The sequence below is a fragment of the Dermacentor silvarum genome, chromosome 5 (genome assembly GCF_013339745.2).
Source record: "Dermacentor silvarum isolate Dsil-2018 chromosome 5, BIME_Dsil_1.4, whole genome shotgun sequence".
Lineage (NCBI taxonomy): Eukaryota > Metazoa > Arthropoda > Arachnida > Ixodida > Ixodidae > Dermacentor > Dermacentor silvarum.
In genome coordinates, this window is record NC_051158.1 from 18,165,833 (window position 1) to 18,192,984 (window position 27,152).

At 46.3% G+C, this 27,152-nt stretch overlaps 1 protein-coding gene across 1 annotated transcript in view; it reads right to left on the reverse strand.

Moving 5' to 3' along the window:
- Positions 1-27,152, reverse strand: part of LOC119453975 (ATP-binding cassette sub-family C member 2-like) — a 77,967-nt gene that overhangs the window by 31,460 nt on the left and 19,355 nt on the right. The window contains 10 exon segments of the mRNA XM_037715998.2: positions 2,281-2,443; positions 4,634-4,709; positions 4,996-5,180; positions 5,654-5,821; positions 7,066-7,242; positions 9,051-9,271; positions 18,187-18,283; positions 19,218-19,364; positions 22,270-22,473; positions 25,582-25,744. Coding sequence (XP_037571926.2) covers positions 2,281-2,443; positions 4,634-4,709; positions 4,996-5,180; positions 5,654-5,821; positions 7,066-7,242; positions 9,051-9,271; positions 18,187-18,283; positions 19,218-19,364; positions 22,270-22,473; positions 25,582-25,744 — 1,601 coding nt within the window.

The following is a 27,152-nucleotide window of genomic DNA, read 5'->3' on the forward strand; positions in this document are numbered from 1 at the left end:
GCCACGCCACTGCAAAACCATATTCAAGCTAGAAACCATATTATAGAAAAAAGTTCGCAAAAATATATATCCGGGCTAATTTTTGAAACATGTTACTAACACGTATAAGGCCTTACGGCAAGCCAAGCGCTTACTTGGCTCGTTTGCGCCGTTTGTCGAATGGCGAAAACAATAATCTACGAAGAAATATAATACATTGCGAAAATGGCTGGACATCAAGCTACCAATATATGGGCTTGTAGCCCCATCTTCAGGCGAACGAAATAAACGCAGCAGCGCAGGAACATGAATGAACTACAGGTGCCAGTGAGGACCTTCACTATCATTCTAGTTCGGCTGGCTCTTTTAAGAGGGGGCTTCTATCTAAATACATGGAAAAGGAGAAATCGTTTTTCTCGGCAACCAGTGCACCAAATTTTGTTAGGTTTGTTGCACTTGAAGTAAAACGTTAAAGTCTGGTGACTGCCGGTGGCGCATTTTCTATTTAGTTTGTCAATTTATCAATAAAAATTTGCAGAAATCACAAATATTCAGAAAACAAAACTATAAGGCTTACAACTCTGTAACTCAGCAATGAGAAATTATATCAAAATTCTGCCAATTGAACCCAATAGTACATCTAAAACGGACAAAATTAATACATTATACATGTCTCTAAAATAACCCACTAATATGTGAGTAGAACTTTTGCAAAACCTTTGCAAACTATGTAAAGAGTTCACGTAAGATATAAATTTATATATCAAATTTGTCCGCTTTGGATGCTCTAACGGATGCAATTTACAGAACTGCGACATCTCTTGTTGGTACAGAGCTACAAATTTGTAAACTTCTCGCTTCTATATCTTTTCAAACTTGCCAATTTTTGAAAATGCCTTTTAGGCAATTCAGGCCCTAAATTTGAATTGCGCTTGCAACGGCCACTAGAATTTACCTATCTCTCACAAGTGCAACTAATTTAAATAAAATCGGCCCAGTGGTTATGTAAGAAAAGCGCTTCTGCGTTTTACATGTATTTTAATGTGCGGTATCAGAGTTGGGCCGGAGCCTAAAGCTACCTCTTAAAGCGAATCTTTATTAGCGAATGCTCCTGCACTTTGCTTAGCATGGTGGCTGCTGTCTTGCTAACTATAGAATTCGCGCGAAAAGAGCACTTGCGCGTACGACGGTTTCTAATACGTCAAGCAAGCAGGAATGAAACAAGCGAACAGTATGGTCAACCTTACCACGCTCTTTCGCGCTGTGCTTCTCTCGGCTTATTCCCTATTTTTCCCTCAACAAAACATCGCCTTCGACCTCGTAACATCACTGCGTCGACGTGTCACGGTCTCGATTCGCATGCACTCCTGTTTGTATAGCTTCCGAACAATGTAGTTCAAGGAGAAGGAGGGGAGAAAGAGAAGCCAGGGATGTTAGCCAGAAATGCGTCTGGTTGGCTACCCTACTCTGGGGAACGGGAAAGAGGGAATAGAAAAAGCTAGTTCGCAGCTACACGGCTGCGGCATATAGCTTCAAAACAATGTAGTGCATAAACATATAAGCATTACGTGAGATTACACGTTGCATTCGGACGGCAATAAACACAATTCAACGCATAACATTTCGTTTTAGAACATTCAATTAACTGCTTCAAGAAAGCTTCGCTTCACATTGGAGGAGAATGAGGAGGAAAAGTAAGGAACGGGAGGGAGGTCAACGAGACGATCGACAGGTGTGATACCCTACACGAGTGGAAAGGGCGTAAGGAATTAAAGAAAGAAAGGCGAGGGAGAGAGGAAAGTGCTATCACGCGAAGGCGTGCGGTTGTCCATCACAGCACACCTACAATCGGTCACTGAGGCCAGTCGATTTCATGAACCGTGGCAATGTCCGCGTCGCTTTGTAAGCCGGCGACGCATGGGGCCATGGTCCAAGAATCTGTCTCTAACGATGGTCTGCTGTCTTATCGGTTTAAAGCACTCCGTAGAGCGCCGCGTTCGATGTCATAACAATCACGAAAACTCAACACGTGTTCGATCGTCTCTTCGCAATTGCATGAGTCACAGATAGGCATGCCTGACCTTCCAATAAGTTCGCTTCACATAAATTTCACCATTCGCGTTGTACCTGCATTATTTTCTTTCTGCCCTGTGTCGCAGTGTTCAGTTCACTCGTTCACTCGAGAGACCAGTTTTCTGTTCCGTAATCTTGAGAAGTTCGTGAACGGCTGGCAGCAAAGAAAGATGCGTGCTTACAGTCGCAGAGGCAAAGTGCACCCAGAACCGCGACCCAAGTGGCGTCAGAGTAGCCTCCGTTGTCCAGCGTGCCGGCCGCGTCCGGTCCACATCTTGATCCAGCAGAGGAACACTGCCACGGCCACTGCACGCGCCACGACGCTAAGGAAGGCCAAAGGAAAGCAGATGCCTGACATTGTCACCAGGGCCCGGAGCAGCTCGACTGTACTCTGCGAAATGAACACTTGATTGACACAAAGAGCATCAAATCGAAGGCTATGTTAGAAATCAAGACATGCTAATTCGTTTTGTCAATCTGTGAGAGAGGTTGTTGCTAGGGGTAGTACTCTTGAACGCCACCTATACGTTGCTTCACCATGCTTGAATTGTCAGGGCACTAGTCGGATGGCATTATACGGCCAGTCGAGACTTCTGCCTATCTAATTACTCTACCGCTTGCACTGCGGTACTTCTGGTGTCTTCTACTTAGCGTATCGGCCCCAGCGGTTGTGCGTCGCAACGCTACCAGGCTCCTCGAACCCTTCTTATATTTGTAAAAAAGAAAGAAAGAAAAATAAAACTTACTTGGCTTCTTGCTTGAATTGATTCGCTTTGTTTGCAATTGACCATGTATCAGACAATATTTCGCTATGTTTTAACATTCTCTAAATACTGCGACCTCGGCGATTTCTTCTGTTCCCACTGCCGTACTCTATTCTTTGTCATTGCTTTAGTGTTTGTGGCCCCACCATCTTGTTCTTTCTTTCCTTCTCTTCTTCCTATTTTCCAGCTCTATACTTGCATGACTCCTTCTTAAAAAGTTTACGGAGGCGTAGTGTCCCTTCCAATTGACGTTGCCAACCTGTTCCATTATTTCTCTGTCAACTACATTTTCTTTTTCAAACTAATTAAGTAACACTTAGCGGTACCTCCTTTTAATTTCTTATGATTGGCTATGTATAACGTAGTCTTCTCCCGCACAAATTGCTGATGAACATAAATTATGTAGTGAGTTATACGTTTGGTGCTGAAATCCAATCGGCTATTTTTTAGTTGCCTCTTTTTCTGCATATTTCGGCCCTCCTTCGCAGCTCCGTCTTATTAATAACGATGCTGCGATGAATGGGTCATCAGTAAGCTACATTCTGCTGCCTTCATTCAACAAACTATACAAATTGGCCATCTCCCTTCTGTTCTCCTTTGCCGGCACTTATGCTGCCCTCCCTGCGTCCTTGAGTATAACCCAATCCACCACGTTCTGTCGGTCATTTCTTACACATTTTCGAACATGCGGTGGCTGTTTGTAAAGTTCCACAAAATTGTTTAACGTGGAGTTTATTTTTTATGTTAGATTGAAAGTTAAATACTGGTGTTCTATGTGCGAAAACAACGATCTGATGATGAAGCAATTCAATTAGGCATTTAGATTTCTCGTAGACGTAATGGCCGCCTCATCGAGTAATTTAGATCAATGGTTAAAATTGTGCTATCTGCCACCAATTTTTAAGAATCTGGTTCAGCTAATATATATATATATATATATATATATATATATATATATATATATATATACGTGGGAATAACACATTTGGTGCTAAGCAGCAAAATATCACAGCCATAGATCTATCGAAGTGGATAAGAAGTACTGAGTGATGGACGGGCGAGTTGGTATTTTACACTGACGAAGAAATGCGCGATAAACAACTGGGACGAGAACGAAACACGGCACGAGCAGAGCGAATTTCTTTCTCGTCCCTTGATTACCACACTATTTTTCGTCATTGTGGATAAAAAACAACAGTAGTAAGTGAGCTAAACTGATATTACTGTAACATAAATCATTAGAAAGCTTTACAAGATCAGAGTAACCAGTTCCGTTTCTCCAGTAATTTTTATTCTTAATTTCTTGTTGAGAAGGCTCACCAGCAAGGGTTATAGAAGAAAAGGAATAAGCGCTGCAATAGAAGTGTGGGCTTCAATATTTTCCCATTTCCACGATTGATTTATTTCTCCTTCAATAAATTATAAATTTAGAAAATTCATAAAGGAAAACCACAAATTCGCAGTTATAACATTATTACTATTATTATTCAAAATTTAACTTACACTTTTTTACGTCTATCCTTTATTGTATTTATTTTATTATTATTACTATTTAGGCAAGGCTGACTACCTTAGTATAGACTACATTATTTCTTTTATTATCCGGTCTATCTCTCATCTTCAATTATTCATTTATTTTCCTTCTTTTATTACTTGTTTATTTATTAACTAATTTATTTTAATTTTCTATTATATTACCACCCGGTTCGTGGCCTATATCCCAGTGGGTTCGTGCCATTAATTGAGACACCATCATCATCATCATCTTCTGTCTAGTATCGCATGCATCGAAGAAGGGGAGAATTTGTTATACCTACTAAATCTTTATTTCGTGTTTCATCTGCGGTTAGCTTTCCGGAAAAGGCGTTTTCGTCCATCATCTCCTCGTGATATCTGCAAGACAAGAAAGAAAGTTAGTAGAAAAATGAATCCGAGAAATTCATTTTCTCGGTTTCACTTGAGCAGAATCCGAGGCCAGACACCCAAATGGCCTCTAGCGACGGCACTGCTACCGAAGGTATACCAGTGCCGTCGCTACAGTAAGGGAGGCGTGACGACAGTAGGTAATTGGAGATCACTAGGGGGGACCTTTGTCCTGCAGTGAACATAAAGATGACGATGATGTTGTGTCAACGGTACTGCAGAGCACAGCAGGGCGTAAGATGCGCGCTCTACTCACCCGCTGTCTCGCCTGTCAGCGACTGATGAGCCCGGCCTGCTTCCGAACAGCAGCGTCTTCGGCGCCCTCCGGTCGCTGATCAGCTCAGGCAGAGTTCGGAATGGCAGCACTCTTTTTTCCCACACCAGGAGTAACTGTTCGACATGCCTTAAGAACACGCCTTGGTTACAAACTATGATGCGAGTCTGTCGATAGAGAAAGGTTGAACGGTAAGTTAATTTTTTTAAATTCTGAAAGTTAGTTTCACTGTGTTGCGCGATGTTATGGATACAAGCACTTCGTTGAGTGAATATTTTAGAAGTTCTCACTTGTAATAGATGGGCTTACACTTTCGATGGCGTATCATATTTGCGACTAAATTAATTATATTGCCTCAAAAGTGTTACAACATCGCTCATTAACATGTAGTATAAAAATAAACCATGTAAAAAATCATTAACTTATGTGTTGAGCTTCAGAGTGCAAATCCCATTTCTCTGAAGTACTTCAAATGTGTTTGGAGAATACCGCCTGGCTGCGCAGCATGTTTTCTTTTCTATTTTTTATTGTGTTTATTTATTTGTTATCACTGCAAATGCCGAACCAGATAACTGAAATTTCCGCACTGGTCGCTTGTGGAACAACATTAAGCCTTCGTTAGGTCGCGAGAAGCCTGTACCTTGTCCTGCAACAGTCCATTGCGTCCGATGACCCGCGCAAAGACTTTGGCGGCTACGTGCACGTCCAGCGCGCTGAGAGTGTCGTCCATGAGGTAAACGTCGCTGTCGCTGTACACCGCACGTGCCAGTGCCACCCTCTGCTTCTGGCCTCCACTCAGAGTTTCGCCCTGCAAGTTCCCCGAGGATGTCGTGTAGAGAAGGCAGTGCAAGCAAACTATACACTCACCCCGTCGCCTGTAACATAATCGCAACATGTTATAGCAGAACAGGGACTATGCAGCTTATTGCGTTATCTCGGCAGACTGCGCTTCGCTGCGTTTCTTGACGTTACGGCTACAAAAATAAAGAGGCGACGTATTCATCTCTCCGCGATGACAATAGAAACTGAGGTCGTAGATGCATGAGATCTTCGCAAACGAACAGCGCGAAACGGACGAAGGACAAGGATTCAGACAACACGAGCGCTGTGTTGTCTGAATCATTGTCCATCGTCCGTTTCGCGCTGTTCGTTTGCGAAGATAATAGCCTGTTGACTTGCCAAGCCAAGCTAGCCTGATAAATAACACGAAGAACATTATCAAGAATAAGAGTAACGCAATGATAGCCTTGAAGAAACGGGTAAAATATAAGCGAAAAAACAGAAACTAAACTTGTAAAGGACAGTGACCTAGAGTAGAAATGCAACAAATCTGTCAGACCTAAATGTACGGCGATAATACAGTATCGCAACTAGACAATTTAATGTTTACCTATTATTATTTAGTGATTGAACTGCGACTGAGATAATACTTATTTAGTATTCTCCATTAGTCAAACAAGCTAAGATGCCAACGTCATATTCCCATGTTGAAATTAATTAATGCCTACGTCCAAGCCACTCGTGTAGTGACACAAAAGCATATTAGGTGCAGCTCTAATGAGCTTATCGCTGGCTCCATGCTCCGAAAATGCAGCGAGAGAAACCGCAACACCGCAGAGTGCTAGCAGTGAAAGCCAAGAAGGAATCTTTTCTGCAAACACGATCTCTTTCACGATGCTGTTTTCACTACTGCACAATGAGGATGACCTATGAGTAAAAACAACATTTTGACACAATGTGCATTGTTTCTTTTTACCAAAAGTTTCTCTTGTTGATTGGCCTAGGACATTAACCTTCTTATTAACAAAAAGATTGCTGGGGGTTCATGGGGAAGACAGTATTAGTCGGTGAGTAGGGAAAATCACAATGTCAAAAGATTTCGACAAGACATAAGCGAATAAATAATAATAATAATAATAATAATAATAATAATAATAATAATAATAATAATAATAATAATAATAATAATAATAATAATAATAATAATAATAATAATAATAATAATAATAAAAGACAGAAAGTAGGCCGCAGGGCGCCTTAAGAGTGGCGCACCTTCTCTCCGACTTCCGTAAGATCTCCAGCAGGCAGCAGCTCGAGATCCCTCGTGAGGTCACAAGCTTCCAGGACGCGCAAGTAGCGGCCAGCATCCATGCGCTTGCCGAAGAGCACGTTGTCTCGGATAGTCATGTTGAAGATGCAAGCCGTCTGTGGCAGATAAGCCATACTACCCTGCGTTTAACGATCACTTTAGAATCAAGACTGCACAAGCATTGCGATGAACCTCAGCAGTAATTTCGGGCGAATTTTGAACGAATCAAGATGTTAACTTTGAGACGTAAGAATCATTGATAACTATAACGTTCAAGGACAGAATGTGAGGAGTCAGGGAAATGCTCGTTGGTTATAACTTATGAAGTATGAAATACAAGGCTGCCAGCGAAGAAATGTACCCCGCAGGCTTCAATGCCATTGTCGTGGCAATGGTTGAAGAGGGTGCATAGGACAACTTTCTATTTATGCGGGTGTCATTTCGAGATAGACTACGCTGCATCTTCACAGTACCGTACAGTACTGCGAAAGTTGTGGGTGTCGTCAGAGACCAGAACAGAGAACGAGAGAAAGCTAGTTCAGGCAGAGAACTGGGCTAGTTTGTTTGAGTAGTTTCACATATTTAAAGCCTGAAAAAACATAAGCCAACGACATGAAGAAGATAGGATTGATCAGAACACGTCCGGTGTTCTTCGTGTTCTCTCTTTCCATTTTTGTTGTTGTTGATTTCTAGAGTTCCAAACAAACAAAAAAAAAAAAAACGTGCTCGTTCATTGCCCACTGACCATCGCCCTCTGCGCGATGCCGACTGAATGGAAGTTTCACAGAAGCATCATCAGCAGTGCACAATAGGTGAGTTGTCCAGCGTTGTCTGAAACACGCAGCCGGCTTTCCTTACTGATCGACTGACAAGATCCTTAGCATTCCGTGCACTGCATAAATTTCATTAGTCGCGGTGTTTGCAGAGAGAGATGCTCTGTAATCAATCCTGGAGAGGTTTGCCTGGTGGCACGTTTAGCATGCTATACTCTAGAAGTGTATGAAGAAAAATGAAATGGTATATATGCACGGGATATTAGGATATATGTCGACAACGTTATCTAGGTGCATGAGGATGTAGCAACCGTTCCACTCGCACTGTGCAGTGAAATAAAGTTCAAGTCTTGGTTCAATCCATAATAAAGTTCCAGCATTAGCTCTGGCGCAGATCTGTCGGCATCTCGTTGCACAATTCAATGTTCTGAATTTAATCCCGTTCCGCAGAAACAATGTCCGCCAAGGCGCGAAACTTCGCTATCCTAAAAAGGGTACAGATAATTGTCGCATTAGTAACCTTCGCTTATCAGTGCTGTCCAGCCACACATACCTTGAAATAAATGCGCGTGGCAAGGCTTGATCTTAGCTGTTATTCCAACAAGCGGCAGAAAAATATCTGCGAAAGCAAAACTAAAATGCTAACATTATCTGTTTGGGTTCAAAACCTCGTGCTACGATGCCGTTAACGATGCTAGATGACCACGAATTAGAAAAAAGGACAACGTATGGGAGGGGGGGGGGGGGTGGAGGGGGGAGAGGGGGGGGGCTTGTCTGCGTAGAAAAGTAGCAAATTTGTTTTCACATATTCACTTTTCGATTTCACTTTTTTGTTTGTTATTGTTTGCTTTGCTTGCTTGCTTTTGTTTGGTTGACATAACACATTTTCTGCTAGAATCGGAGGGGCTAAGCCTTATTACTACACCTACTGATAGCCTTAAATAGTTAATGGCTGTCTGTAGGCACTTACGAAGCCCACAGGCCCCACCGAGCGCAACCTGAGCATGCAAGGTGCTACCCAAAAGAGAAGGAAAGCTACGCGAAACTATACTTTTCTGTTTAATAACACCACCTCTGCTTTCACCTATGCTTCTGTTTTCGAAATAAAGGGCGCGCCCTTGTTCTACAGCTTAATTCTGCTGCATTCACAATTGGGTATCAATGAATGAGCTTACGCCAACATGGATATCTCCTTCGATGCAGCGGAGGTCGCCGAGTACAGCTGCCAAAAGTGCGGTCTTCCCACTTCCCACGAGTCCAGCAACGCCGACAAAGGCACCTGGTGTGATGTCAATGCTGACGTCACAAATTACCGGCTTCTCCTCACCAGGTGTCTGCTCTCGGTCTCCGTCCTTTCCGCTCCAAGCGAATGAGCACTTCCTGAGGATCACAGCGCCTATGAACCGGATAGTGCCGTGCTAAATATTACGATAGTTAGCAGCCATTGAAAACTTAGCGCAGTTATGAACTTTGTTGCGGCATTCGGCGTACGGTCAAAGAGGAAACACGGGCCAACTCTAATTTCTCTATTCAAATACGTGGCCAATGCGAGCCTATATAAATAAAAATATATTAAAATTGGCTCAGCGGTTGCCTAATGAGATAATTTCTGCGCTTTCTACATATTCGAATAAGGAAATTGGATTTATATATATATATATATATATATATATATATATATATATAAATTATAAGACCAAGACCGACCACGCTGTCAAGCGCTTTTATTGCGATAGCAATTATATGGACACTTCCACCGGATTTCTGCCGTCGGCGTCGCCGTCGTCGTCGTAGTCGTCGTCGTCGCCGTGAGGTTCCGTATAGATAAAATCTTCGCCGTGCGCCGTATGCCTGAGCGGAAGCGTGCGGGGACGCGCGCTATCACGGAGAGCGAACGCACTCAATCAACCACGCGCAAGCAAGGAAGCGGGAAACCAGTGCCGGAGGGAGCGCGGGGGGGGGGGGGGGGGGGCGCACTTCTACTCTGCCAACAACCGCGCTCGTCGCTCGCTCGCACCGTCTCTTATCTCCACACGGCTCTGACCTTTATGCGCTGTGCATTCGCCGCTCAGTTTCCGTTGAAGCGATAGACCGCACGTACGTTCGCCCGCTGCGGCGTATATGCGCTTGCTGCCAGCGTTTTGACAGTCGTTGTCTGCAGTCATTCAGTGTGATCTATTCATGTTTGTTTGTGCGCGCTCACACCACAGTTAGTAATATTCGGGCCACATTTTCCAACGCACGCTACACATGCAATGCTGCCCGGATCGGCAGTGCAGCGCTACAGGTGTGTCCCTTCGCACGCGCTGCCCACGGGCAGCGCTTCTGATCAACACCACCGTTTCACACGCGCCTTCTCGTGGTCATCGAGTCTCTCTTCATGTCGGTCTACTTACGCCGCAGCACACCTGCTTACTTAATCAGCTCATGTTTACTACAATTCATATTGCTACCAAAGCCGCTCACCTTATTTCGTATGACATTGCTGTGTTGCTATCGCATTCATTGCTTCGCCCTTAGGGCGAAACTGTGACATTTTTTATTCCAAAAAAGGAAACGCCCCTGCTCATGCGCGAAGAAGAAGAGCAGGGAAGGTGATGATGGCTATGTACAAACGAAAGCGACGAAGTACGTTAACAGTGCTTACACTAACTTCCCCCCGTCATGGAAGCGGCCAGCCTCGCCGCAGATTAGAGGTTGTCTAGACGGGGAGTGAAGGGCTTCATCCGCGAGACATGAACAATTTCGGCATTCCGGCGGCGCTGGTCAGTGACGGAGTGTACTGGGCTGACGAGGTAGTTGACTGCAGAAGTTTGCTGTACAACGGTGTATGGGCCAATGTAGCGTTGAAGAAACTTCTCACAGAGGCCTGGAGTTCGGGCTGGAGTCCAAAGCAGGACATGTCTCCAGGGTGAAAACGCAGGTCGCGGCGTTTGTTGTCAAGGCGACGTTTGCGCTCAGCTTGGGTAGCTTCCATGCATTGCCGGGCGATTTGACGGCAATGTGCAACTCGGGCAGCAATATCTTCTGGAAGGGACGCGTTAGCCGAAGAAGGTGCTAAAAAGAATTCTCTGTCGAAAATGATGGAAGGAGATCGTCCATACACAAGGTAGAAAGGGCTGTATCCGGTAGTCCGTTGAATAGCACTATTATATGCGAATGTCCCAAAAGGAAGAATTTTATCCCAGTCAGTGTGGTGAGGACGGATGTACATGGAAATCATGTCAGGCAGCGTACGGTGGAAGCGCTCAGTAAGGCCATAGGTTGGCGGATGATAGGTAGACGTAGATTTGTGCACGGTATCAGCGGCCCGAAGAACTTTCTCGAGAACGTGTAAAATAAATGCCTTGCCGCGGTCACTCAGAAGAACGCGAGGAGCCCCGTGGCGCAAGACGATGGAGCGCAAGAAAAAGTAGGCGGCCTCAGAAGCGGTACCAGATCGCAGAGGGGCAGTCTCGGCATATCTTGTTAAATGGTCGACTGAAGTGACAATCCAACGGTGACCGGAGGGTGTCACAGGCAAGGGACCATATAAATCAATGCCAACAAATTCAAAAGGTGCGTCCGGGCAAGGGAGAGGTTGTAGTAAACCGGCAGGAAGGGATGTCGAGCTTTTGCCGTGCTGACATGACGCACAAGAGGCAATGTATTTGCCCACCGTTGTGGATAGGCCAGGCCAGAAGCAGCGGGTCTTGATGCGGTCGTAAGTCTTGTGGAAGCATAAGTGGCCAGCCGATACGTCGTCGTGAAGTGCCTCTAATACTCGGAGGCGAAGGCAGCGAGGTAGAACTGGAACCCACCGGATACCTGTTGGGTGGTAAACGTAGCGGTGTAGCACGCCACCTTGCAGGCGGAATTGTCGAAGCTGGCGTCGCAAGCGGCTGTTGGGTGGTTCGGCGAACCCACTAAGGCGATCCATGAGAGTTCGACAATAGGAGTCGGCCCGCTGAAGCAAGACCAAATCAGAGCGTAATCAAAGCGTAAATTGGTCCAGGGGCGATATCGAGAGCTGGTGAGAGGCAGGCGTAGCATCGGAACTACGTGGTGGGAAAGACGACGGCGCGTTACCGGGAGAGAGCGAGAGTGGACAGCGAGACAATGCGCCTGCATCATGATGACTTTTTCCGGACTTGTATGTTATTGTAAAGTCACATTCCTGCAAGCGGAGTATCCAGCGTCCCAAGCGTCCTGACATGTTTTTCATTGATGACAGCCAACAAAGAGCATGGTGGCCGGTGACGATGGTGAAGTGGCGGCCGTAAAGGTATGGGCGAAATTTCTGAATCGACCAAACGATAGCCAGGCACTCTTGCTCTGTAATGGTGTAGTACCGCTCAGCTGGAGAAAGTGTTCGGCTGGCATATGCAATGACTTGCTCTTTCGAGGCTGCATTACGTTGCAGAAGTACTGCGCCAATACCTTGTGCCCTTGCGTCAGTTTGGAGTATGGTGGGCGCTCGATCATCAAAGTGGCGAAGCACTGGTCCGGAAGTAAGATGCTGCTTAAGGGCTTGAAAAGCCGACTCGCAGTCGTTAGTCCATGTGAAAGAGACACCGGTAACCAGCAGCTTGTGTAGAGAAGCGGCTATTGCAGCGAAGTTGCGTATAAATCGACGAAAGTATGACACCAAGCCGAGGAAACTACGTATATCTTTTTGCTGCTGGGGGCGAGGAAACTGGAGAACAGCACTAATCTTTTCGGAGTCTGGCTGGATGCCATCTTTTGAGATGACGTGGCCTAATACTTTTATCGTTCTGCTTGAAAATTTGCATTTTTTGTATTGATCTGGAGACCAGCATTTGCAAGGCACTTGAGAACTTTGTCTAATCGATGAAACATTTGACTGAAGTTAGACGAAAAGATGTGCAATATCGTCCAGATAGCACAGGCAGGTCTTCCATTTTAGTCCACGAAGTACGTTATCTATCATGCGCTCAAATGTGGCGGGAGTGTTACAAAGGCCAAAAGGCATGACATTAAATTCATAAAGTCCGTCTGGTGTAGCGAATGCGGTCTTTTCTTTGTCAGCCTCGTTCATCGGAATTTGCCAATATCCTCATCGAAGATCAAGGCTGGAGAAATACTCCGCCCCTTGTATTGTGTCCAAAGCGTCATCAGTTCGATGTATCGAATATACATCCTTGCGTGTGATCTTATTGAGCGCTCGATAATCGACGCAAAAGCGAACGGAGCCATCTTTTTTCTTTACCAGAACAACGGGAGAAGCCCAGGCGCTCGATGAAGGTCGTATTATCTTCCGCGCAAGCATGTCAGCAACCTGTTGCTCAATGACCTTTCGTTCGGACGGCGATACACGATAGGGGCGTCGTCGTATTATAGCGGAGCCATCGGTTTCGATGCGGTGTGTGGCCACAGAAGTTTGGCTCAACACAGGGCAACAGCTATCGAAACAGGCTTTGTGCTTCGCCAAGACCGCCAGTAAGGCGGTCTTGGCGAAGCACAGACTGCGCGGCTGTTAGGTCAGAACCAAGAACGGCTGGAGAAGGGAAAGAGTCATTCAAACCCGAGGCTGGTGCTGGCGATGAAGAAGGGCAAAGCGAGACTATATAGATAGGTTGAGTGTCGGCGAGGGTTGCCACAGTCATCCCTTTGGGTAGCATCACCGGATCTGGGGTCGTGTTGCAGGCAGACAGAAGGGCGCGGCCACGTGAAAACCGGACGAGACAGGTGGCAATGAGAATTCCGCGAGAAGTACAGCGGGAAGAAGGGGCGACTAGGGCGTCTCCGTCGGCGATCTGGCGGGATGTTACGGCTACAACGTCTTCGTGACCAGGACGCAGGACGTGGTCTACAGCGGTGGCCAAGTTCACGCATGCAGGTGAAGAGTCCGTAACAGGTGCAAGCGCTGTATTTGTGATATGATTCATATGAACAACTTCCTCTCTACATGAAATGACGGCTGAAGCAGAATGTAGGAAGTCCCAACCCAGAATAAGTTGATGGATACACGTTGGAAGGACGATAAACTCAATGTGGTGGCGAATGCCGTCGATGAGAACACGAGCAGTACACTGTCCGTCGGGGTGAATGAATGTGTTATTAGCACCACGCAAAATAGGTCCAAGATAAGGCGTTTTTACTTTCCGGAGCCGTGAACACAGATCACTACGAACAGAAACGGCGGCACCGGTATAAATGAGACCTGACGTGGAAACACCTTCAACAGTTACATAAAGCATGTTGGCCGGGCGAACAGGAGGAATTTTTCAAGACTGATAGGAAGCAGTTTCCCCTCCAAAAACTGCAACAGTTAGTTTTCCTAGTGCTGGTTGGTAAGATGGGAAGTGGGGCGAAGCGGTGATGTAGAGCGCCGGTAAGGCGAAGGAGAACGACGTCTGACCGAACGGGAACTATGAGGTAGATTGGGAGGAGGAGACGGAGAACGATGCAGAGGGTGCGAGTACGATCCGGAATAGTAGGCGCCTGGTCGGCGACTGCGGCCTCGCTCGTGCTCAGCATAGCCTCGTCTTTCATCCTGCTGGCGACGGCGGCTAAAGCGAGATATATGGCCGCGTATACCACAATAAAAACAAACCGGACGAGGTGGATGCCACTGAGGGTGGGATGGCGCAGCAAGTGCTCTGGTTCCCATCGATGCCAAAGGGTCATAGCTAATGTCAGTAGGCACGGAGGTCACGGTAGGGGTGGGTAGCGAAGCAACATCCGCGTAGGTAGGTGTGGGGCGCGCTACCGGAGAAAGGAGGCGTCGTCGTGGGTGTAGTCAACGCTGCCAACTCCTGCTTTACGACCTCGCGCAAGTCGAAGGTGGGGGTTGGGACACAGGCAGCAGGTGAACGCCTCAGGTCTTGTATTTGGAGCTCTTCGCGGATGATGGTGCGAATGAGAGCACGTAGATCTGAAGAATGGGTAACGTGAGGATCGCTGCTGTCATGTTGAAGGCGAAGAGATTGCATCTCGTCTAGGCGCTGACACGTGGAAGTGATGTCTTGGACAGAAGCCGGATTTTGCACGATTAAGGCGTTGAACGCGATAGACCCAATGCCTTTTAATATGTGTCGAACGCGTTCGGCTTCCGTCATGCTAGGGTTCGCACGGCGGCACAGAGCCAAGACATCCTCTATGTTTGCGGTGTAATACTCTTGTGGAAGTTGGAGGCGCGTTCCCAGCTTCTGCTTGGCGACTTTTGCACGGCCAGACGAGGAAGCGAAGATTTGCCGCAGCTTCGTGGTAAACATGGACCAATCCGCGATGTCGGATTCGTGATTGAAATACCACGTCCAACGCGCATATATATATATATATATATATATATATATATATATATATATATATATATATATATAGTAACCTATGCCATAGCTTTGACGAGCTAAGGCAACGTTCCATCGCCCGCCAGAACATTCAGCACGCCGATTCCGTCTCGAGCATCACGGTTTCTACCGACAGAATTGTAGCGATTTGGGCCTGTTGGTTGTACATCGGAAATAGTTTGAAGCGCAAATACACAGACACAAAAGAGCACACGAGACACAGACGAGCGAAAACTACCAACAAGGTTTATTGACCACCACACGTGTTTATACTATGTTCCCATTACCGCTGCACATGCGCACAGTGCCTTCTAAGAAAGGATAGCTCTTTATCGGACAGGTGTACAGAAGGAGTGCTGATACAGGCTGAGCCTAATGAAGATATCTTTTCAGCTTCTATTATCTCACGGGTGATGAGCCTATGGTCACTTCTGCTGACAACAGCGCACTTTTCAAAAAGAGGTCTACATTGACAGGAACTGCAGTGCATCGCCAACCAACCATCACGTGCCGTTTTCTTTACGTTTAGCGCATGTTCCTTCAAACGTTCATTCAAACATCTCCCCGTCTGCCCTATGTATTGCTTGCCACATGTTAGCGCGATACTGTAGACTACATAAGTAGTACAGTGAACAAAAGGGTCTCTGTGCTGCTTATTGCAGCCTCTTTGATTACGAACGTACCTCTGATTGCAGAATTTAATGAGCTTTTGTGGTGCCGAAAACACAACATTAACTTTCGAGCGGCCTGCAATCTTTTTGATATTATGTGACAGCCCATGAATATAAGGGATGACAGCCACTTTCTGATGCGTGTTGGGGGATGAAACCTGTGATCGATTAATCTCCATGCGCAATCTTCGGAGCAAAGATTCTGCAACAGAGCACTGCACATGCAACGGGTATCCAGCTTGTAACAATCGCTCCACCTGGTAGCGAAGACTTGATTGCATCTATATATATATATATATATATATATATATATATATATATATATATATATATATATATATATAGTAGTTTGCGCTCGTCTGTGTCTCGTGTGCTCTTTTGTGTCTGTGTATTTGCGCTTCAAACTATTACCGTTCTACCGACCTTCTGCCCAACTCGACCCTGTCACAGCATACCTATGCCAGCAAAGCTCTGGCATAGGTATATATATATATATATATATATATATATATATATAACTTTTAAGGGAGAAGGTTGAATTCCACCGACTGCACGGAACATAATTTCCATGTTTGCCCTCATACTCTATTACAAAAATTGGCAGAAATCAGCAGGATAAAACACAATTGACGCATAAAGGTTGCAATTTCGTTTCTGTACCATAAACCGATATCACAGTTCTATAAGAAGCATCTCTCACAGCGTCTGAAGGTTGCCAATGTGATAAATCAGTTTATCCTTAACCTGAAATTATGTGAGTTTCCTGTGAAATTTTCTTAGTGATCCGTGGCATCGATAAATCGCCTGATACACTAATTATTAGGGTTTTACGAAAGGCGTACTTTTAAATTATTGGTAAACTTCAGGGAGGAGTATAATTTATGTTCGCATTAGATATCTCAATAGGTGCAGTTAACATAATCGTGGTATCGTTTCCTTCATTGCCGAGTTAGAATATTGTAAATTTAATTCCTGGTTCTTCCTTTTCTTTATTATTGAGATATCTAATTTTAAAAGCCTGATAGCCTGAAATAAAAAATCTATTTGCTATATTCGGCATAGTCTTTTTTCTATTAATTACAAAAAAAAAACGCACCAAATTCAGTGTATTGAATGCCGAGGAACACAATTCCCCCGTTTCCATGCATTTAGCTAGAGTTCCTTAGGTAAATCTCCTTCTTAAATGAAATGATTGCAGGACTTGCTTAAACGCAAGTTAAAAACAATAGACCTGACACCGGCATTATATATAGCGCAAATGTCGCTATTTCTATTTCGCTACAGCATGAATGCAAAGATCGTGCAGTCAAAAACCAGTTTTAAACTCCGAGATGATGCGCCAACACGACATTTCAGGAAGAACCACGAATATTGTGTAAGTGTCGCGCCTGCTCCTTACATTAGGGCAAGAGACTGAACTCATTATCTCATGGTGACAGAGTTGACTCTCAGGAGGAGCAATTAGCGGCCAATTAGATCAGGCTAATCCCGCTTGTAGAAACATCATCACCACATTTCATTATCACGCACGATGCAAGTGGTTGCCTCACGAAATAATCGTTTACAGAAGACAACAAATATCATCCTACTTCAATATAGATAAGTGACCATTCTTGTAAAAACTGTGTTGTTAGTATTCGATACTTGTTATAAAACTACACAGAAAGATTTCATTGAGCAATGCAGAGTCCGGCTAACATGTAAAAAATATGAATGCGAAAAATGCTGCAACAAAAGGCCCCGAGTAGCCACAGCAGTCACAAGTAATCCTTAAGCAAAGACATAATACCCTGGTCAATACCTTAATCAAGACTAGCGCTAGTTGTTGATTAATACGTAGGTGTCGCAGGTACCCCAAAACACGTAGTCATGCAAAGGATGACTCAAACGTAGGACAGAGTGAATTATTGACTTACTTTTGCCACCGCCGTGCTCGAACGCTATAGCGTGCTAGCGTTTAGTGAAAAGGGTGCGCTGGCACCCTTTTCATTAAACCTCACATTCTGTTTTCTATGCTTCCTTTGCACTATTGAAATAAATGTTAGAGAAGATACGCGTCTGGAGTAGCAAATATAAAAGAGCAAGTCGCGGGAAAACAAGGCAGGAGTTCACAGGAAGAGAGAGGCTTGAAGTAATTAACTGTGCTCGAACAAGCAATGTCGGCGGAGCCAACGCTTCTACGAGGCGACTTGTTTTTGTCCCTTTGTCAAAGTCTTGGCTCCAACGACATTATTAGTTCGACCACTGGTCCGTAATCAACACAATTAGTGGGCAAAAGACACTTGACTGACAAAAGCAGTAAACGCAGGCGGTCAGCGAAAATGCCAGCAGCGCGGAAAATAACCAACCTTTTTTCGAGTTAATGGGCTGCTTGTCGTTATTCCTTTCGAAGGTCACTTCCTCAGCAGTGAGAGTCTTCACCATTCTTCGCAAGCCTTCCGACGCCTGAGAATTCGTTGAGCCAGGATTAATCATTTTGCCAGCACTGACGAAGCATCACCTTCAATTGAGACGTGCAGGTCTCTCCACACAAAACGTAATATACACGCGGATGACACGTCATGTGACGGACCGGCTAACGCTGACGTACAGCTGACCGACAAATTCGAGCTCACACTTGCTGGTCAATGATGCAATACCAGTACGTGCTCTTCCGCGTGCCTAAGAATGTTTTGTAATTGCACTACCTCAAAACCGCGGTGTCGGTCTTTGTTTTTAAAACCCGTAGTTCCACTGCTGAAAATTTTCAGGCCTGCACTATACATCTGGTGTCCTCTATGGGCAAGCACATGAAAAGTTCAGACATTTAAGGAATACACCGATGGTTTATGAGCGGCAGATTTATTTCGAGTGGTGTACACGCCTACAATCGGTCACTGAGGTCAGTAGATTTCACGCACGCGTTGCTATGTGAAACTGCCACGTACGATGCCACGGCACAAAGACTCCGAAAATGTCTAGACTCACGCCGTTCAAAGAATGTCGAACAGAGTCCAAAGAATGTCGCACTCGAAGTCATAATAAGTACGCAGGTTAATTGCTCAAAGCATCACGTGTCGTAAATCGGTGCTTCGGCCATTCTAATAAGGGAGGAGTAGGTTTTTGTAGTAGCCGCCTCTAGCCAGAGGCAGCACAGTCGCCGCGGTAAAGCTGCAATGGCATTTGCTGCTTCGATGAACTACGGATGATACTGCACACAGCAGCTACGACTGACCATAAAGCTAGCAAAGATTTAACTCCTAGTTATATCTCCCGGAAGTGCCCGCAACTACAGTTTTGATTAAATCGCGAGTAACGGAATGCCTGTGCACACAAGCAATACACGGATTATGCGCGAAAAAGATCCGGCGCTGAAACTGAGATGGGGTACGATACGCACCATACTTCGATTGCGGAGCACTGAAGCCATGCCCACCACCACAACATCCATGATAGACAGCATGTAGAGGGCGGAGAAGGAGCGCGCTGCTGTCAGTGTAGCCGGCCTATTAACGGCTGCGAACGTTCCGAGGAGAATTATAGTCATCTGTAATCAGAATTATTTCCTTATTAGCCAAGTGATATATCAGCAGAACAACAAAGAGGATGGTAATAGAAAAGTCGAGACAAGGAAAAGAGTAGGAAGGCACTTGTGCTTTACGTATTCGTACAATACCGAAACCAAAGGTACAAAGGTGCAAGAGACACTTGTGTCCATGGCATCGGGTGTTGCGTGCATGTTCTTGTTCTGTTATTGTTTTTTTTAACATGAATGTTCACATCTTACGGTGTCACTAAATCTTCAGTGTTTCATTTTTTTCTTTTACTTTTCTTTTTCATAATACTAAGTGACCGGTTGAGCCACAGAAATTCACAATGCAATGCACTCATTTGCCCGGATGTCAGCCTAATGCAGTAGATATGATGATAGCGATTATTTAATGACATCCTCTTTAAAATGCAGAGGTGACAAGTATTCATCTAGCCTGCGTCATAATCGCGCAAGAGCAACACCTCCAAAGGTAGACAAAATTGAGATGGGCTTAAAAAATTAAATTTAAAATAATAAAATATCGAAGAAGAAAAAAAACTACGCCCCGTCCACTGCACCTATGTATCGCAGGCTCCTGCGGTAGAAAAAAAAAGAAAGAAAAAGAAGTCCCATTATTCTCACATTTTATTCGAGTCACACATCACTGCAATTAAAAGCAGTGTAGTTAGTTACTTAAACCACCTGATTTGGATTGCACTATTTAGGATGCATCAGCACCTCCTATACTAACTCTGGAGGGTACCTCTATTCTCCGAGGACAAGCGTATCAATTTGAAAGATTTTTGGGTCTTACGTGCCAATACCACGATTTGAATATGAGGCACGCCGTAGTGAGGGACTCCGGATTAATTTTGACCACCTGGGGTTCCTTAACGTGCACAAAATGCACGGTACACGGGCCGCCGCGAACCGGAATTCAATCGTGTGGCCTTGGGCTTAGTATAGCGCAACGCCACAGCCACTCAGGCACCACGGCACCAACGTTCTCGATAAGATCTTTCCCGAAAAGAAAAGCAACTTTGCCCCTGTATTAGCCGCAAACTGATATCTTGGTTTGCAGGAAATTAAGGGTGACGTAACCATACCATTGCGCGCGGTATTAATATGCCACGAATGGTGTGGAGCAGCGTCACCGCCAATTCCTGTAGTGGACGCGCTTCCTCCAGTCTTTATGAACAGCTTAAGCAGCAGCTTGCGACAATGTAATCGTTGTGATGCATCAGGACTCACCAGCACACCGGTCTAACGCTATGTGCGTGATGAAGTTACGCCTACTGTCCCCCAAGCAATTACGTAGAACGCTTATAAACTATCAGGCGCTACTACGCGTGTAACCCGCCCTGGAGACTCGGTGGCTGTTCTGCTATACTGAGCACTGTAAGAAGCGGGTGCGATGCTTCGCCGCAGTAGCGGGATTCCGATTAACACTGGCTGCAAGAAACGCTCATCTACAATGCTGTGGATTAGGGTAAATGAGCCTCTGGTGGTTCATATTATTTACCAGGCCCTCTTACGTCATATCGCACACCCGCTAACTGATTTTACACTTTAAAGTGACAATTTAAGCTGCTACACGCCTGAAGCAGATTTCAGCCATGTGGTGAGAATAGTCTTCTTTCTTTCGAACTCGGAAATTTTCGGCAAACAAGGGAAATAGTACTGCCCACCAAACCTTCACAACGGTGGTATTTCAGAGCACAGATAAAAGCACTTGGACTGAGACGGCGTGTTCCATGCAAAAAGTTGTCGCAGTTTCACCTGAAAGGCGAAGCATCAATTGCGATAGCAAATTTGTATAGAGAGCTATACGGAGTAATGATAGTAGCTTTATCAGCTGTATAAACTTCGACATGCAGCAGCACCGGCAACACGCAGAACTGTTGTCGACGCCGTCGCCGTTTTGCCCGCGTTCGCACAAAATGCGTGCGGCGTTGGTGACTGTTGCCGGAGCCTCTGATATAAATAGGCACTTGGTGCCGCAGCTAAACGTCGCCTCCCTTCCCTCCCCCTCAAGGCCTTTCGCTCGTTGGAAGAAGGCGCGTTTGCTCTACACATATGTTGATTGTAAAGGAGGAAAGAGACGCCTACTTCTGCAGCCCTTAAGGGAGCACGGCGCAGAACGCGCGTTTGTTCTCCGCCGTGCGTTCACTCACCGTGAAAGCGCGCGCCCCTCGCGCCCTTTCACTCGCACATACAGCGTTCGGCGCGCGGCGACGATTTCATCTCCATTGACGTCATACGGAACCTCACGGCGACGACGACGGCGACGCCGACGGCAGAAATCTGCTTTGGAGTGTCCATATAATTGCTATCGCAATAAAAGCACGTTGCTCGTGAATAGAGGGTAACACGTACCCTCACCTCAGTCTCTACCGCGAAATATGCCACACTCTGTACCGCTACACGTGCCCATACAGTGATGAATACACCTCGCTATATCACACCGTATGGGCATGCCTTAACGCATACATCCTTACACCCATTCGGAACCCCATTCACGACCAGTGGGAGAAAGCACTGTGAAGCTCAAACGCGCGAGACCAGCTAGAGTTGGTGAAGCGGCCACAGTGGGCAGCCGCGGTCACGTGACTTCTTTTGTTTTTTATTTTTTTATTCGGGCAAAACAGGTACAAGGTTTGCCCGCGAGGTAAGGCAAAAGGAGGGCTTAAGCCTCCTGACTAGGTCTTACCTCGTTGAACAAGGAGCCCTAGACTCCTATGTCGAACGAAAACGTAGTGTACAGCAAGCATAACTGTCACTTGCGCAAACGCTTCTAAATGTGATAAAACGTTTCATGCCCCCCCCCCCCCCCCCCTGGTCACAAGTAGAGATGCCTCTCGCTTGTAACAACAGGTGCAGTTCGTTCAGCCCGCCTGAAAGTCGGCCATCGTGGTCTCACCATAGAATTGGAAGAGTTCTGCAGAGAGTCGATGAAGCCGTCGAGGAGGTTGGCGAGGAAGACGAAGAAGCCCTCCCTTTCGCGGAAGCGGTTGATCACCCGGACGACTGTGTCTTCCCAGGCGTAGAACTTGACCAGCCGGACGCACGAGAGAGTGTCGGCCATCTTCCTCAACCGCTCGTCCCGGTGCTGGTTGACGCGCTTCTGTTAATGCAGCGCCAAACAAGAATGTATAAAGGCTCAGCCACATCAACCATTTTCCTTGCTGAATAACACACTTTCTTAATGAAATAAACCTGTTTAGTGCAGTACGAAGAAGACAAGGTACACGCATAAACTCGTATTTCACTAAAGACTAGAGAATCAGCAATAAGACTGTGATTAGGGTGAATTGGAAATTCATTTAGATACATAAAAGAGCACAAAAACCAGGACAGATAAGAAGACTGACACACACAACCAGGGCTGACTCCCAACTGGAGGGTTTATTGATGCCCATTAACACATATAAACAAGCACAAACGTAGACGTGCCTTCTACCCATCCTGGTTTTTGGGCGCTGGTATACATTGAAATGAAGAGTAAAGCATTCACATCTACATGTCCAAAACAATATATTGGTGCGGCTAATTCCTTTTTAAATCTATTTGTAGCATCATTCTGTATGTTGAAATTTCCAAATAACCCATACAATGGAACTGCTTATGTCGTCCTGATTTTGTTTTTTTAAGGCGCGTTAATTTCAATGCTGACCGAGTATTCAGAGTGCTCAACTTTATAAGTGGAGCTCGGGCGAAGCACTTGCCGTCCGTATCTGGAAAGTTCGGTGCGCCTGTATCTAGAAACATCCCGCCTGCCCTCGGCTTTCTCGTTCTTCCTCCTCCTCAGCGAGACATTTAGTACTGCTTAAGAAAACACAACCGCTAATGTTACCATCCGATGACGCTACTGTGATGGAATAGTAACGGCGCTTGCGGCATGGGTGTACATACACCGTTCATCAAGACTAGTGGTCGGCCAGCGGACACCATGTGCACCGGTGCGAATCTATGTAATGGCTTGATTCTGTCGTGATAACGGCTGCGTTCTTAAAGTAAGGTTACGCAACCTGTTACAACAGATGGCGACGTCTGACCTTTCCAAACCGGTAACGTCTATCAGTGGGGCAAAGTACTTGCCCAAAGTCCCGTCTGCACTTTAGAGGCCGGCACGAAGAGAGCTAGCGATGTGAGCTGCCAGGCGACACAGCCGATGACGGGAAGAACACCGACGCGCTTTGCCAGCATCCACAAGACCAGCGGAAAGCAGAGGAGGCCGCTCACAGCTTGGGAGAACACGATGACAGCGGTGTTGAGCTGTTCGCCATCTACTCCCACCAAAGAGACGAGGTAACCGGTGGGAGTCTCCGAAAGGGCGCGGGCACTCATGCGTGTTGTCTGGAAAGGGCGCAGTAACAAACAGATTATTTTAATGCGAATAGCATCCTTTGACTACGTCAGCCGTTTTGAGCCTGCCTGCCCTGCCTGCCCGCCTGCCCGCCCGCCCACCCGCCCCCCGCCCGCCCGCCCGCCCGCCCGCCCGCCCGCCCGCCCGCCCGCCCGCCCGCCCGCGCCTGCCTGCCTGCCTGCCCGCCCGCCCACCCGCCCGCCCGCTCGCCCGCCCGCCTGCCTGCCTGCCCGCCTGCCCGCCGCCTGCCCGCCCTCCCGCCCGCCCGCCTGCCCGCCTGCCCGCCTGCCCGCCTGCCCCGCCTGCCTGCCCGCTCCCCCGCCCGCCCCCGCCCGGCCCTGCCTGCCCTGCCCTGCCTGCACTACCTTCCCTGCCATACCTGCCTGCCTGCCTGCCTCTCTATCTATCTACCTATCTATCTATCTATCGATCTATCTATCTGTCTATCTATCTATCTATCTATCAGTCAGTCAGTCATCTTACGCCGACCCAGCGACCCAAGTAGTCTAATAGCTTGGGCCACTAGGTACGGGCTCGTGGCCGCGATGCCATCGTGGTCGTTGCATCGTCGTCATTCCAGCTTTGTCATCCCGCTCTCATCATTCCGTCGTCATCACGCCATCGTCTTCACACAGTCGCTGGCATGCCATCATCGTCTTGCTGTCGTCTTGTCATTGTCATCACTTCGGTAGCGTCAACCTGTTGTCTACCGTCGTCGTCCTACCGCCTTCGTCGGTCAATTCTCTTTTAGTCATACTGTCGTCATTCAATGGAGATTATAGCGCCCTTGTCATGCTGTCGTCGTCAGACAGTGGCTACCACTGTCAGACCGCCGTCGTGGTCGTACCATCGTGGTCTCACCAGCGTCGTCATATATGTTTCATGATCACGCCATCTCATGGGACTATACATGCCATATTGCCGAAGCAACGAAAGTCTCAGAATTACCACTACACGTGTTAAAAAAAGTGACTTCTGAAATGCGGTAAGCCGATACATTGCTCGAATGCTATTCGCATTACCGTCGACAGTCATCATGAGATTAATTCTCCTATAATTTTTTAGGAATCTCCGGGAAAAAAAGGAGCATGCGTTGAGCTTATTTAGTCACCTCATCCTCTCCCGTCCTTCTCCCCAACAAAAAAGCCTAATGATACAACATGAAATTAAAAATGCTGCGCTTAGACCTAACCCGTGCCTATTGTTACACTATTGACGTTATTGCGCAAAGTTGATAGCGTATTTTCTTCAACAGGTGCATGCAACGAGATCTACGCACGTGCTTTACTGCATCAGTGGCCTAAGGCTTAACCGACACTTTTCGTCTGTCAGCCATTCTTGCTACCAGCCTGTGTCAAATGTCCACTGCCAACTCTCCTCCACCGGTGTGCGCTCTCTAAATACAGCCGAGGTGGTTACTCTCCTCATCTGGGATATGTCCCTCCCCCCCCACCCCACCCCAACTTTATTGGCCACAGCCAAATTCACCCACTCCTCCTGCGTCATTTGCAACCGTCGTGCTCCTTACCGGTTCGAGCGCATGGCCTTACTCCCACCAGAATGAGCGGCGATCATCCGCTCCCCTCGTGCGCTTTCACTCGCACCTACAGCATGCGGCGCGCAGCGATGGTATTATCGCCCTTGCACTTTATACGGAACATCACGGCGACGGCGAAAATGAGTCTGGAGTGTTGCTATCTCAATAAAATAAAAATTATGAGTCGGAAATATCACGTCGGTGCCCTTTTAACGTAATCAAGAGCACAGAACCGGAGTCACGAACACCTGCCGCGGCCAGATTCTTGCGTGAGAATTTCTCGTTTCCCAAATTCAAAGAAAAGTGGTGCAGCTTAATCCACGACTAACCTTTGTGAACAGCGCAGCTTGCATGAGAGCCTTGAGTTGTATGGTGCATCGCAGCGATACGTACTCCATGAAGCCAGAGAGGAGCACTTCTGCCACACATGTCGACACGAAGAGCACTGTCAACGCTTTGTCAGGCTGACCGCCGAAGTCTTCAATCAGACACCTTGAAGGAGACGGTTTCTCATGCAATTTACGGTAGGTAAATTGTCGGCGAAATCATTTTTCAGACGCGTTGTTAAGGTTGTTTGGCAATTGGGTGTCTTGTGTGGACATCAAATAGACATATCTCGAATTCGGGAGAACCTCAGCTCAACAATTATCTTGGCTCGTTAAACAAACAATATTAGAAAGAGAACTTTCACACGTGTGGTGACACATTTAAAACGTGAAGTACACACTACAGCAGAAGCGGCAATAAATTAGTCAAGGCGAAATTAAGAAAAATGATCCAACATGTTCAAAGCCGTAATACTACAGCTAAGTGTTAACTTCAACAAACTAAAATTATGCATGCCCAAAGCATTACTTCGCACAAGAACAGATCTCTCGTAGGTGTGAAAATGCCCAAACCTGGAGCAGGATCAGCGTCGTGTATTGAAAAGACTGAAACAACGTCCGGTGTGTACGTTTCGTTTATAATTGGCAAATAGCCAACGATAATAAAAATTATATTGTATTTCAACACAAAATAATACGCACTTTCGTCAATAGCTAATCTACAGGCGCTCGCTCTTCTCGCTGTTCTATCAGTTCTAGATTCGGGAGGGTGGCGCCTTCTCTGTGCGGCCCGCTGACTCATAGCGCGCAGTTAGCTACAGGCAGAACATAACCTCCGAGATCTGACAGCGGGGCGCCGACGCCCTTCCGACGTGTGCATGACACACCTCCACCCGTTTTCACTGGCAATGTGCGGCCTTCGAGAAACGTTAATCGGTGCTGCTTTAACTCTAAATTCCTGATTCGGGCCTCTACCAACACCTATATACACTGCGTCACCCAGGTAATTCCACCGGAAACGCAGGAACCACTTTCAGACAACCAAATGTTCACTTGTTCACCGAAGAGAGTCTGTTGTAAGGTGGCACTGCTAGCGCTGGCTGCGGCTGTTTCTGTGTCAAGGGAATGACACATCGGCGTTTCTCTTAATCATTTTGATTAAAGTACGAGCTCAACGCCCTTTATGATAGTTAACAAGTTGCCAAGAAACGCCGATTTTCAGTATAAGAATGAGTTGAGCCGGTTTATAGTCTTCTATATATAGATCTTTCATAAACCGCTGTTCCATCTCATATACTTTTTCTTTCGTGTATGCAATATTGACAGGCGTACGTTGTTTATGTTAAACGTAATCGGTGTTAACAAGCTAATTCCTTTTTTTATCTACGCGTGGTCAGAATATTTTCAAAAGGTCGGTAGTTAATAATGGAGTAGAAGTACCAAGCCAGAAGTCCATAGCGTTGAATACACATCTCTTTATTTTAAACAGATCTCTGGCAAGCCTCTGTATACATTCCAAAGACTGTCTAAATAAACTTTGTTGTCGACACGAAATAAAATTTCGCACAATGTGC